This window comes from Mobula hypostoma, chromosome 1 (genome assembly GCF_963921235.1).
Source record: "Mobula hypostoma chromosome 1, sMobHyp1.1, whole genome shotgun sequence".
In the NCBI taxonomy this organism is placed as follows: domain Eukaryota; kingdom Metazoa; phylum Chordata; class Chondrichthyes; order Myliobatiformes; family Myliobatidae; genus Mobula; species Mobula hypostoma.
Window position 1 is genome coordinate 165,096,946 of NC_086097.1, and position 15,212 is coordinate 165,112,157.

At 40.4% G+C, this 15,212-nt stretch overlaps 1 protein-coding gene across 2 annotated transcripts in view; it reads left to right on the top strand.

Moving 5' to 3' along the window:
• Window positions 1-5,263: 5,263 nt before the first annotated feature.
• ndufv2 (NADH:ubiquinone oxidoreductase core subunit V2) overlaps window positions 5,264-15,212 on the top strand; it is a 68,245-nt gene continuing 58,296 nt past the window's right edge. Inside the window, exon 1 of one of the 2 annotated variants that reach the window (XM_063059088.1) lies at window positions 5,264-5,408. In XM_063059088.1, coding sequence (XP_062915158.1) covers window positions 5,367-5,408 — 42 coding nt within the window. In that variant the 5' untranslated portion in view covers window positions 5,264-5,366. The remainder of the gene's footprint in view (window positions 5,409-15,212) is intronic. The other variant, XM_063059080.1, reaches the window with a different exon arrangement.

The window sequence follows — 15,212 nt, forward strand, 5'->3', positions numbered from 1 at the left end:
CCAGGAAGATCATCACTCAGAGCTGCATTTTAAATCCAATCTACAATCCATGTTCGGGTGTGAAGACTGGCTGCTGTTGCTATATTCCATAACTCCAGAATGCATCCTAGCACTCTATTCAAAAATAAGTGTCAACACTACTACATACAGAACTAGCAACACTGAATGTATTGACCAAATGATCCTAAGAATGTCTACTTCCTCATTACTCTTAACATCACAATCTACTTTATGATATTGCAAATTATTGTTTATCTGCACTGCATTTTCTTTGTAGATGCTGCACATTAACCTGCACTCTTATTGTGTTACCTTGTACTATCTCATGATTTGATCTGTATGAACAGTATACCAGACAAGTGTTTTACTGTAATTCACTACTTGTGGCAATTATAAACCAATTCTAATTCCACTTGTTAAGAATGTAAAAAGCTTTGCATTGCATTCTTGTTTTGTAAATTCAATTATAAATAGAGACCACTTTTAAAGTAAAAAAATACATGACATTGCACACCAGAGGCAATACACACTCATTGCATGACACTGCACATCACATGCAGAACATATAAATATAGGAGTAGAATTAGGCCATTTGGCCCATTGATTCTGCTCTGCCACTTCATCACGGCTGATCCAATTTTCCTCTCAGCCCTAATCCCCTCCCTTCTCCCTGTATCCCTTCATGCCTGACCAATCAAGAATCTATCAAACCCTGCCTTAAATATACATGAAGACATTGCCTTCACAGCTGCCTGTGGCAGCGAATTCCACAAATTCACCACCCTCTAGCTAAAGAAATTCCTTCTCATCTCTATTCTAAAGCAACACCACTCTATTCTGAGGCTATGTCCTCTGGTCTCAGACTTTTCTATGATAGGAAACATCTCCTCCACATCCACTCTATCAAGCCCTTTCATCATTTGATGGGTTTCAATGAGATCGCCCCTCATTCTAAAGAAATCTAGTGAATCAAGGCCCAGAGACATCAAACACTCTTCATATGACAAGTTATACAATCCTGGAATCATTTTCTTGAAACTCCTTTGAACCCTCTCCAGTTTTAGCATATCCTTTCTTAGATAAGGGGCCAAAGACTGCTCACAATACTCCAAGTGAGGCTCCATCAATGCTTTATAAAGTCTCAACATTACATTTGTACTTTCATATTCTAGTCCTCTTGAAATTAGTGCTAACATCACATTTGCCTTCCTCACCTTTGACTCAACCTGCAAATTAACCTTTAGGGGATCCTGCACAAGGACTCCCAAGTCCCTTAGTGCCTCAGTTTTTTGTATTTTTTTCTCTTATTTAGACAACCTTTCATTCCTTCTACCAAATTACCAAATTGCATGACCATACACTTCCCAACACTGTATTCCATCTGCCACTTCTTTGCCCATTCTCCTAATCTGTCTAAGTCCTTCTGTCGCCTACTTCCTCAAAACTACCTGCCACTCCACCTATCTTCATATTATCTGCAAACTTTGCAACAAAGCCGTCAATTCCATCAGCCAAATCATTGACATAAAATGTAGAAAGAATCAGTTCCAACACAGACCCCTGTAGAACACCACCAGTCATCGGCAGCCAGTCAGAAAAGGATCGCTATATTCCCACTCTTTCCCTCCTGCCTCTCAGCCACTGCCTTATCCATGCTAGAATCTTTCCTATGATACCATGGGCTCATAGCTTGTTAAGCAGCCTCATGAGTGGCACCTTGTCGAAGGCCTTCTTAAAATCTAAATACACAACGTCACTGATTCTCCTTTGTCTATCCTGCTTTTTATTTCTTCAAAGAATTCCAACAGATTTGTCAGGCAAGATTTTCCCTTGAGGAAACCATGCTGACTACAGCCAATTTTATCATGTGCCTCATCCATAATAATCAACTTCAACATCTTCCCAGCCACTGAGATCAAACTAACTGATTAATAGTTTCCTTTCTTCTGCTTCTCTTCCTTCCTGAAGAGTGGAATGGCATTTGCAATTTTCCAGTCTTCTGGAATTATTCCAGAATCTATTCTAGTGATTCTTGAAAGATCATTACTAATGCCTCCACGATCTCTTCAGCCACCTCTTTCAGAACTCTGGGTGTACACCATCTGGTCCAGGTGACTTATCTACCTTCAGACCTTTTAGTTTTCCAAGAACCTTCTCTCTAGTTATGGTAATTACACACACTTCATGACCCCCGAAACCTGGAACTTCTACCATACTGCTAGTGCCTTCCACAGTGAAGGCTGATGCAAAATACTGACTCAGCTCACTAGCCATTTTGTTTTCTCCCATTACTACCTTTCCAGCATTGTTTTCCAGCAGTCCTATATCCACTCTCACCTACTTTATGTGTCTGAAGAAACTTTGGTATCTTCTTTAATATTATTGGCTTGCTTACTTTCATATTCCATCATTTTCTTCTTAATGACTTTCTGTAGTTGCTTCCCAACCCTTTAACTTCCCATTAATTTTTGCTCTATTATGTGCCCTCTCTTTGGTTTCTATGCTGTCTTTAACTTCTCTGGTTAGCCATGGTTATGTCATCTTTCCTTTAGAATACTTCTTCCTCTTTGGGATGTACATATCCTGTGCTTTCCAAGTTGCTTCCTGAAATTCCAGCCATTGCTGCTCTGCTGTCATCCCTGCCAGTGTTCTCTTCCAATCAATTCTGGCCAATTCCTCTCATGCCTCTGTAATTCCTTTTGTTCTACTGTAATACTGATACATCTAACTTTAGCTTCTTCTTCTCAATTTTCAGATGAATTTGGTCATACCATGATCACTTGCCCCTTAGCGTTCTTTTACCATAAGGTCTGTAATCAATTTCAGTTCACTGCACGTTATCCAATCCAGAATAGCTGATCCTCCAGTGGACTCAACCATGAGCTGCTCTAAAAAGCCATCTCATAGGCACTCTAGAAACCCCTCCTCCTGGAATCCAGGACTAACCTGATTCTCCCAATCTACCTGCATATTGAAGTCCCCCATGACTATTGTAACGTTGCCCTTTGGCAGGTATTTCCTATCTCCCATTGTAATTTGTAGACCACATCCTTACTACTATTTGGGGGCCTGTATACAACTCCCATCAAGGTCTTTTTACCCTTGCGGTTCCTTAGCTCTACTCACAATGATTCAACACCCTCTCCTCACAACACATTGCCTCTGTTTGTAAACCAGCTACCTCATCTTCAGCACTATTAACTGCCTTTCCTATGATACTTCTTGCGTTGAAATATAGGCAGCTCAGGATACTAGACTCACCATGCTCAACCTTTTGATTCCTAACTTATCTGAGATCTTACCAACATCTGTCTCCACAACCTCTCCACTAACTGTTCTGGCGCTCTGGTTCCCACCCCCCTCCAACTCTAGTTTAAGCCCCACCTTGCAGCATTAACAAACTTACCTGCTAGGATATTTGTCCCCTTACAGTTCAGGTGCAAACCACCTCTTCTGTACAGGTCCCACCTTCCCTGGAAAAGAGCCCAATGATCCAAAAATCTTATGCCCTCCCTGCTACACCAACTCCTTAACCATGTATTAAACTGTATAATCTTCCTAGTTCTGGCCTCACTAGCATGTGGCACTGGGAGCAATCCTGAGATCACAACCCTGGAGGTCCTGTCCTTTAACTTAACACCTAACTCCTTGAACTCCCCATGCAGAACCTCGTCACTCGCCCTAGCCATGTCATTGGTATCTACATGGACCGCAACTTCTAGCTGTTCATCCTCCCACTTAAGAATGCTGAGCATTGAATCCATGATATCCTGGACCCCAGGCACCCGGGAGGCAACATACCATCCAGGAATCTTGTGCTCGCCCACAGAACCTCCTGTCCGTTGCCCTATCACCATAGTGTGCCTGTCCTCCCTGCTTCCCCTCTGAGTCACAGAGTTTCAAAGTATTTTCAAAATATATTTATTACCAAACTACATATTGTATATGTTACCATATCAGCTTGAGGGAAAAAATAAATACAGAAGAATTTATGAAAAAAACTATACATAAGCAAAGACTGACAAACAACAATGTGCAAACGAAGACCGTCTGTGCAAATAAGAAAGAAAACAGAAATAATATGAGTTGTAGAGTCCTTGAACATTCATTTATAGTTTGCACAATCAATTCAGAGTAGTGTTTGAAGTTATCCACTCCGGTTCAAGGCTCTGATGGTTGTACGGTAATAACTTGGTGCCACAGTAGCATAGTGGTTAGCGTGATGCTGTTATAGCTGGAAGTGTTAGAGTTCAGAGTTCAATTCTGACGTCTGTAAGGAGTCGGTACATTTTCTCCATGGAATGCATGGGTTTTTTTTCCTAGGTGCTCCGGTTTCCTCCTACCATCCATTGGTGTACTGGTTAGTAGGTTTAACAGGTCATTGTAAATTGTCCTGTGGTTAGGCTGAGGTAAAATCTGGGATTTCTGGGTGGTGCAGTTCGAAGGGCTGGAAGGGCCTATTCTGTGCTGTATCTCAATAAATAAACTGTTCCTGGACCTGTTGGATTGGGACTTAAGTCCTCTGTACCCCTGCCCATTGGCAGTAGCATGGCTTGGATATTGGGGGTCCATGATTTGGGTTCTGCTTTCTTGTGACAGTGCTCCAAAAAGTGCACTCAATGGTGGAAATGGCTTTGCCTGTGAAGGACTGGGCTGTATCCACCACTTTCTGTAGCCTTTTCTGTTCCTGGACATTGTGTTTCCATGCCAAGCTGTGATGGATATGCCAAATCTACTTAAACTTCTGAGAAAGCTGGGGCATTTCCATGCCTTCTTTGTAATGATACTTATGTATCGATCACAGGATAGATCCTCATATATGCTAATACCAAGGAGTTTGAAGCTATTGGCCCTCTCTACCTGTGTTCCCCTAAAAAGGATTGGTTTATGGACCTCCTGTAGTCAATAATCTGCTCTTTGGTTTTGCTTGTCTTTTGAGAGGTTGATGTTATGGCACCACTTAACCAGATTTTCAATCTCCCTCCTATATGCCAATTTGTCACCACCTTTGGTTCTGCCAACAACAATGGTGTCATCAGCAAACTTAAAATACTGCATTGGAGATATGCTTGGTCACACATTCATAAGTATAAATTGGGTAGAACAGGGGACTAAGCACATAGCTCTGTGGTGCATTTGCGCTAATAGTGAGCGTTGAGAAGACGTTGTATTCTTCTTCCGCATACTTTTATTATAAATAGAGTTTACTTTAAAAATGTAAGTATCAGATGCAGCGCATACACTGTGCATTGAATGCAGCACACCCACATCAGATGAACGGGGTGGGTGAACCCACTCGGAGTTCGATTGCAGTTTCTGTGCGCTAGGCTGTGCAGTGGCGTCGATCCTTCGAGTTAGCGGCCGTCATGTCGCTGTCGGGCCTTTTCCGCTCTGCCGTTTCACACTCGGTAAGGTCGGAGTGTTTGTTCCGGGCTCTCCGATGTTTCGATGCGAGGCGGGCATTGTTTAGAGAAGGAAACAGGGGTAAGGGTTACAGCAGTGGCGAGGTTGGGCCCAGATCTCCATGTCCTTGGCCAGGCCTGAGTGCGGATAATGGCGGCGGTCGACCTTGGTGGGGAGGGCGCCAGTGTCCCATCCTGGGTACAGTCCTCAATCACCCCCAGCAGACCTATCTGGACGTTGCCCCCCTCCCCGACCCACTTGGAGTTGTCTCGCCAACCCGTCGACCCTCTGCAGCTAGCTCCAGCCCCATTCATTAATGACTGTTATAGTGTAATCGACTGAAATAAAATAGAGATGTCCTAAAAGGATGGCAAATGGCGCCACATAAACGATCTAAGAATTACTACTCAGCCCGTTAAGCTTGTTCTGTTATTTATTAAGATCATAGCCAATTTAATTTCAAACTCAGTTCTGTATTCCTATGTGCCTGCAAAGGTTTTCGACCTTTGTTTTCAATTGTTTAACAGCTTTATAAATATTCAAGGAAAAAGCTTCCATCACCCTTTGAAGAGAGTTCCAAAGGTTCATCGCTTTCAGAGAAGAAACTGTATCCCATCTACATTTATGTCCTCTTATAATTTGTATCTTTGACCCATTCTCACACGAGTCCGAGAGATGAGTATTACAGAAAAAGGACCTCCATTTTGTCAATCTACACTAATCCCATTCGCCTGCATTAGGTGTATATCTAACACAACACCTATTCAGGAGCTTCTTCAAATGCCTGAAACAGGACTGTGCAAAGATCTAATTGCTGTGAGCAAATTGTTTAAATGGAGAGAAACTGAATATTGCACCTGCAGTTCAGAGGGAACTGAGTGACCTTGTATATCAGCACAGAAGGTAATAATGCAGGTACAGCAAGTAAATGGAACGTTGGTCTTTACTGTAAAAGGAACTGAGAAGAAAAATGGCAAAGTCTTTTTCCAATTGTACTATGTGCTGGCCTGGTCAATCCATATGGAGTTTTGGTCTCATTCATTATTGAGTTACATGCTTGCATTGAAGGCAGTTCTGAAAAGATTCACTAGGTGGAGTTCTGAGATAAAGTGGTTGACGGAAAAATGAAAAGTGATCCTTTTGATGAGATATGCTGATAGGATGTCACCTTTCAAAGGGGAATCTAGGACTAAACGTTCACTAAATTAAGAGAAGTACTTTTATTTTTCACATATTCATGAATATTAATAGTCCTCTACACTGGTGGTGTAGTGGCATCCAACACTGGATTTCAAGGTGGTTAGTCCTGAGTTTAAATCTGGCCGGGTCCTAACCTGGGCAGCAGCAGTATCTGTGCGGAAGAAAGGCCTGACCATGAAAACCCTTTGGACAACAATATCAAGCAACACACATCAAAGTTGCTGGTGAACGCAGCAGGCCAGGCAGCATCTCTAGGAAGAGGTACAGTCGATGTTTCTCTGGCGGACAGAGAAAGCAGGATCTCCCAGTGGCCACACATTTTAATTCCACATCCTATTCCCATTCTGATATGCCTATCCACGGCCTCTACTGTAAAGATGAAGCCACACACAGGTTGGAGGAACAACACCTCATATTCCGTCTGGGTTTCCAACCTGATGGCATAAACATTGACTTCTCTAACTTACGCTAATGCCCCACCTCCCCCTCGTACCCATCCGTTATTTACTTTTATACACCCATTCTTTCTCTCACTCTCCTTTTTCTCCCTCTGACTATACCCCTTGCCCATCTTCTGGGTCCCCCCCCCCCGTCTTTCTCCCTGGGCCTCCTGTCCCATGATCCTCTCATATTCCCTTTGCCAATCACCTTTCCAGCTCTTGGCTCCATTCCTCCCCCTCCTGTCTTCTCCTATCATTTTGGGTCTCCCCCTCCCCCTCCCACTTTCAAATCTCTTACTAACTCTTCCTTCGGTTAGTCCTGATGAAGGGTCTTGGCCTGAAACGTGGACTGTACCTCTTCCTAGAGATGCTGCCTGGCCTGCTGCGTTCACCAGCAACTTTGATGTGTGTTGCTTGAATTTCCAGCATCTCCAGAATTCCTGTTGTTGTGGACAACAATATCAATTCATTACAACTCATGTCCTCGGTGTTATTTTTTATTTGCCCAGGTTGTCTTCTTTTTCACATTGGTTGTTTGTCAGTCTTTATTTTTGTATAGTTCTTCATAAATTCGATTGTATTTTTTCCCCTGTAAATGCCTGCTGAAAATGAATCTTAAGGTATTATATGTTGATGTATATGTATACTTTGATAATAAATTTATTTTGAGCTTTGAAGCGGAGTACCATGGAGGCTGAATTATTGTAGGAATTTAAAACTTGAGTTAGTTTTTGGTCTGTTATAAACCCAAGAGAATAAACAAAAAAAAATGGATTTGAGGCCAAGATCTGACCAGCCATATTCTTATTGAATGGCAGAGCAGGCTCAGTGGGCAAAATGGTGCATACTTACTCCTTTGTTTATTTTCTCAAGTGTGCAGTTTCAGATAAAATCTAAGCCATGCAATGGTGAAAACAGAAAAATTCCTTTCATAAGCACAGTGGAAATTTGGAACTTATTCCCCAAAGGATTTTGTTGTGGAATCACTTGAAGCTCTCGTGATCAATACATTTTTTGATTTGTGGTCAGTCTAACTAAATGGTGAAAAGGGCACTTTGAGGGATAGCAGCTGAACACCTGTTCTTTTGATATTAGTCCAGTCTTGGTGTACAAGAGGACATGATGTCAAACATTAATGAAAAATTGAAAGGTTGATTCTAATTTCAATTATAATTGTGGTATTGGAATTGGTATATTATCACATACCAAGATACAGTGAAAATTTGTCTTGTATACAGATCAAAGCATTACAAGGTGCATTGAGCTAGAATAACATAAAACAATAGAAATGCAGAATAAAATATAAAAGCTGCTGAAAAAATACAACGTGGGTAAACTATACAGTTCAAAATCGTAAAGAAGTTGAGTTTATCGTATAAGAGGTCTGATAAGAATCTGATAACAGTGAGATAGAAGCTGTCTTTGAGCCTGGTGATATGTGCTTTCAGGCTTTTATATCTTCTGCCTGATGAAAAAGGCATGAAGGGAGAATGTCCAGGGTGGGTGGGGTTGTGATTACGCTGGCTACTTTACAGAGAAGTATAGACAGTGTAGATAGAGGGGAAGCTGGTTCTTGTGCTGAACTGTACATAGAATATATAACTAAACAGCACAGGAACAGGCCGTTTGACCCACAGTGTTGTGCTGAACCGAATAAATTAGTATCAAATTACTGAATAATCGAATCCCCTCTACCTGTGCAATGTCCACATCTTTCCATTTTCCTCTCTTTCATGTGCCTATCTAAGCGTCTCTTAAAAGTCTCTAATGTGTCTGCCTCTACCACCACCCCAGGCAGTGCATTCCAGGTATTAAAAAAAAACCTGCCCCTCATGTTTCCCTTGAAACTACCCCCTGTCACCTTAAATGCATGCCTTCTGGTTTAAGATATTTCAACCTGGGGAAAAAGATACTATCTTTTTACTCTGTCTATGCCTATCTTAATCTGATAAACCGCTATCAGATCTCCCTTCAGTCTCCAGCTCTCCAGAGAAAACAGCCCAAGTTTGTCTAACCTCTTGTTATAATGCATGCCCACTAATTCAGGCAGCATCCTTCTACACCCTTTTCAAAGCCTCAAGATTATCCCTACAGTGGAGTGACCTGAAGAGTATGCAGTACTACAGATGTGACCTAACAAGAGTTTAATACTCTAGCTGTGTCCATAACTCTATGCAGTTTGTTGCAAGTCATGTGTAGCGCAGCTGCCAAACCAAGCCATTATGCATCCAGACAGAGTGCTTTCTCTGGTGGATGGATAAAATTTGGTAAGAGTCAAAGGGACATGTCAGATTTCTTTAGCTGTTGAGGAAGTAGAGGCATTGGGGAGCTTTCTTTATTGTGATATCCAGATGGTTGGACCAGGGTAAGCTATTGTTGATGTTCAAATCTAGAAACTTGAAGCTCTCAACCTCAACAATCAAATGAAGCTCACTAATGCCTCTCCTTTCTGAGGAGGCCATAAAGGAGCTGGATTATGCACATCAATATGAGTATACGTCATCCTAACATGCTGCATCACTGCTTGGCATGGGAACTGCACTGCGGCAGTCAAGACTGTCCAGTGCATCAGTGGCACCAGCCTACCTGCCACTAAAGACATAAGTGTAGAAAGGTGCTGTAAAAAAGCTAGCTGGTGGACTGTTTGTCCCATTGACATCAGGGAACAGGCTATGTAGCATCCATGGTAAGACCAGCAGGCTCAAAAACAGTTACTTTCCCCAAGCGGTAAACTGATAACACCTCCAACTATTAATCCACTCCACCACCACTACTTTTTCATTTCCTGTCAGTCACCTTATGCGCGGACACCTCTGTACTTGGCATTACATTATGTACATATAATTAATCTATTTACATAAGATATTTTGTGTATTTATATTTATTTTGTTTTTAATTATTGTGTATATTTGTTATATATTGCATTGGATCTGGAGTAACAAATATTTTGTTCTCCTTTACACTTGTGAACTGGAAATGACATGAAACAATCGTGAATCTTGTACATTGTTTTGTAGACATGAGCATGTGCCCTGCCCTCCTTTCTGAAGTCAATGACAAGCTCTTTTGTTGACATTGAAGGAAAGGTTGTTGTCATGACACCATGCCCTTAAGCTCTCTGTCTCCTTCCTGTATTCAGGGTCATGTTATTTAAGATGCAGACATTTGGGATATCACAGAATAGAAACAAAGCATTCCACTCATGAGACAGGAGTTGCCTTGAGAGAGGGATTTTAAGTTATTTGAGGAAAAGATTGGCCAGTAGTTTTGAAAGACAGGTAGGCAGTTCCTTAGAAGGAACAATTTACTATATCTATCAGCATGATATTTAAATGTAAGGTGTTTAGTATGAATGGGGTTAAAGGAGCAGGCGTTGGGTTTTGCTGATAAAAACAAATTCATGAGGATTTTCAGAAACAGGAAAGCACAGTTAAGAACAAATGTGCTGGGAGACTTAAAGTAACTTTGTTTTGGCAGACAAAGATGGTAAAACTGAGACATGCATCATCATAGGAATATCAGTAAGCTGTTCAAGCCCTTGAGTCTGTTCTTGTAGTTCTGGTTGGATTTTATTTTTATTCAGTCTGCTTTGAGTGCAGGCTTTCTCAACCCTATGTTATATATGGAATGGAGTTTGCAAGTTTTTGTTGTTACTCATTACTGATTTCTCTGGAGTGTCGGGTGCTAACTGATGACCTGAGAGACGTAGAGTGCAGTCAGCCTTTTCATCTCAAGGCAAAAATGTCAAACGCTAGCAAACATAAATTTAAGATCAGTAGGGTGCAATTTGAAGGAGATTTATGAGGCTTTTTTTTCCACAAAGGGAGCGGCAGATGGCTTGGATTGTGCTGCCAGGGAACAGGGTGAAAACAGATAAGATAGCAGTAGCAACACTGAGGAGACAGACACGTGAACAGACAGGGAATCGAGGGGGAAGGGGCGGCGGTGGTGGTATAACCATGTGCAGGCAGATGTGCAATTTAAATTGGCATCATGGTTGGAGCAGACAGAAGGGCCTGTTGTGCTGTACTACCCTATAGCTTATAGCCAGTAACAGATGAGAGCTGAGGTATCAGAGAGAACTGGAAAAGGAAAGAAAGGCAAAGTGTATGACAAACTTTCAGAGGGAATAGACGTGTACAGTTTAAAATTGTGAAAGCATGGGGCCAAAAAATGACCACCTTGAAGAACGTGATGTAAACTACTTTTATAAACTGCCTTTACAAAAATGATTTTTTTCCTATGTTATAGCTAAGAACAGGTTAGCAGCATGATCGAACTAAGTACTGGATTTGTGCCCATCAACCTTTCCCCTATTAAATATAAACTGATTTGACATTGATCAAAATTAAATGATAGAAACCTTGAAAAACAGAAGTAAAGAGTCCTTTCAACTCCTTTTTGTCTGACCTACAGTTCAAAACAATCATGGTAAATCCTCTACCTCAATACCATATTTCCTGTTTCTCCCCATACACTTGATAACTTTGGTGTCTAGCAATCTATATAAATATCTTCAGCGATCGACCTCTCCCTACAGCTTGCGTGTCTAAGATGTCCACAGATTTACCAACCTGTGATTAAAGACTTTGCTCCTCATTTCACTTCAATTTTTTACCTCATCACTGTGATCACTATCTTACCTCTTCCATGGCTAGGAGAACACCTTCCCAGCATCTAGCCTATCGAGCCCTGGCAGAATTTCAATGAGATTTCCTAAACTAATGAATCCAGACCTAGTCAATCTAATTTCTACTTGTACTAAAATCTTGCCATGCCAGTTTGGTAAATTTTCATTGCACTTCCTCTATGGCACTTAGAATCTTTCTCAGATTAGGAGACTCATACTGCATACAGTATTTTAGGTGTGGCCTCACCAAGGCCCCATAGTAATTGTAGTTAGACATGCTTGTATCTGTACTCAAAACTTTTGCAGATAAGTCCAATATAGCTGAAAATGGTAATGAAGTACATGTATGGTATGTTTGCCTTTGTAGGCCGAGGCATTGAGCATAAGAGTTGGGAGGTCATGTTGCAGCTGTGCAAAACATTGGTTAGACCACATGAAGTGTGTGTACAATTCTGATTACCACACATCGTAGCAAAGGAGAGCATGCAAAAAAAAAGATAGACTGCCAGGGCTAGAGAGCTGTAATTATAAGGAGAGATTGTATAGACTGGGTTTATTCTCTCTGGAACATAGGACGTTATAGAAATTTATAAAATTATGAGGGACAGGTGTAGAATAGTCAGTCTTTAGTTTCCCATCAGGGAAGTTTAGAACCAGCAGGCGCAGGTTTAATTTGAAAGGTGAGAAATTTGAATAAAATCAGAGGGAAAAGTTTTTCATACAGAGAGAACTGCCAGAGGAGATGAAAGTGATAATATTATAATATTAAAAAAGCATTTAGACAAGTTTCCGTATGGGAAAGCAGTAGAGGGATCGAGGCCTAATGCAGGTAAATAGGATTAACATATAGAGGTATCATGGTCAACAACAATCATGAATCACAATCCACTCCAGTTTTGTGTTGCCAGCACATGTAGAAATATGACATTCAACACTCAGTTTACTTATCCAAGTCATATGTTGAATTTTGAAAGATGGTGATTATATGTATTGCATGAAGTACTCAAACATGTTTGCGTAGTCTGCGGCAGACCTTGTTTCTTGGGCTTTTTTTATTGTCAAAGTTAATATTACAGCCAGAATTACAGCCAATGTCACTAATAAATTTAGTTGTGGTAATTTCTACAAAGTCTTTAAATAAACACTAACTGAAACCTCTGATATATTAGTTTTGCTTCATTGGTCCTTGTGTGGAACGCACCTCTCTGGAAAAATGTCCTGAATTATGTATACTTGAGCTTTTGATCTGCATGAGTTTGCAATGCTTGTTCATGGGCTGTAGGTAGTCTGTAGATTTTAGTTGTACCTCATGGTCTCTGATGGAATTGATAGCCTTTCTGATGTAGTAATTAACCATCGCTGTATACAAGGGAATAGTCCATAAAGCACAGCTGAGATACACAGAAAGGTCTCTTTTCTCTACAAATCTGTCATATAAAGGAATATTCCATCAGATCGTGGGTGACACTCTTGCCATAATTACCACCTAGATGTTCAGAGCATGTTTAAAGAATTGCATCTGCTCAGTTGACCTGAGCCATGAGACAAAGGAGCAGAATTAAGCTACTCTGCTCTGCCATTTGATTATGGCTGATTTATTTTCCTTCTTAACCCGTTCTCCTGTCTTCAAAATGGTTATAAAATAAGTTGCTGAACAAAATGTAGTTAATTATTAACAATAGGAATGTACATACTTAATGGGAAAAGGGGGAATTCAAAAGGAAATAGTATTTTTACCCGAAGTTGAGTTATTTTGAAAGCTTAGTAATGCTGAGTAGAAAGGGCATCTTTAACCAGATGGGATGCATTCTAGTCACGGGAATGAAAATCTGGTGAATTTTAGAAGTTCCAGCCATAATCTTTCAAACCTTCCTTGTAAGAATGGTGGCAGAGAATTACAAGGATTGTGGGGTGGCAGTATTCAGAAAAGGAGAAAAGGATAAATCTAACAAATTAATATAAAAGGTGGGGAATATTTCAAAGAGATTAATTTGGGAGAAAATAAATTGGTGGTTGAAAATGTATTGGTTTGTTCAGGGCAAATTAGGTTCAATTTACTTCGTACTAACTAACTGATAAACTGGTAAAGACAGAGTAAGATTAGTACCATTAATGTCCACATCAACATCAAAGGACTTTTGATAAAATTTGGCAGATTTGTTCGTGAAATGAAATCTCTTGAAATTAAAGTGCAGCAATTGGACCAAGTGTTTGTAATTGAGTTATTGAATGTAAGTGTACAGTACTGTTATGCAGTGATTTGTGCAGGAATGCTAACAACAGGAATTCTGCAGATGCTGGAAATTCAAGCAACACACATCAAAGTTGCTGGTGAACGCAGCAGGCCAGGCAGCATCTATAGGAAGAGGCGCAGTATGTGTTGTATTTGGTTAACTGTACAATTTAAAAATTCGAATGTCCTTTATTATCAAAGTATGTAAACAGTAGACATCTTCAAGATTCATCCTCCTGCAGGCAGCTACGAAACAAAGAAACACCATGGAACCAGTTCAAGAAAACATCAAGCACCCAACGTGCGAAATAAAAAGAACAGATTGCACAAATGGCAAAAAATGTGCAAACAACACAGAAAATTAAACATCAAGCTAGGAGTCCAGTATAATTCAGTTCTGTTCACAAGAATCAAAAGTGCAATAAACATATGAGGATTGTAATTGACTTCGGAAGAATATAAGTGGGAAATAGTAAATGCAACTTAACCAAATATTTAGTCGTTTATTTGACCAGGGAAAAAAAACTAAAGAGCTAATATAGAGTAAATGATTAAGCCAAACATTTATAATGCAGCTACAACAATGTGCAAGGGCAGATCATTTTTTAAAAGCTATTTTATAGAGTATAAAAGGGGGCAGGTTTACAAGAGCAGTACTAAGAATGAGGGAATTTGGTTATACAAACATTGATTGGAGAAGCAAGGTTTGCTCTCCTTAGAGCAGAGAGGATTCAAAGTCATTAATGATAATGATGGAGTACATAAGGAAGTGTGTGTTGTGACAGATTTACAGTAATTGCCAAAAGAACCAGACGCAATGTAAGGAGAATTAGTTTTAGGATTATATTTTGGAATGCACTGCCTGAAAGGTTGTTGAAATCAGGCAATGTAGTAATTTTTAAAAGGGAATTAGACAAAGATTTGCATGGGGAAATTTTGAGGCACTCTGGGGACTACTTTGTTTCTGTCACAGGCACCGAAGAGGCAGATGGCCTCTTTGTCGTATATCATTCAATAAATGTTGCCAACGGGGAATTGTTTTCGGAAGCGGCCTGTAGGACTGAAATCATTGTAAATCAGTTGAAGTTTATTAATAAAGAATAGGTTAGCAATTGTGTCTCCAAATTCAGCTTCTTTCTGCAGAAGCCATATCTTATTTGAAACAAAATGCTCACATGATTGTTTGCTCATTTGATACTTTGTAATTGTACACTGCAAGTGTTCGGGGAGGAATTATATTTCACATTTCCTGTAAGGTTTAAGTAGACCCGTGATAGTTCTACAGATTGTGCTGGACTTCCATGTG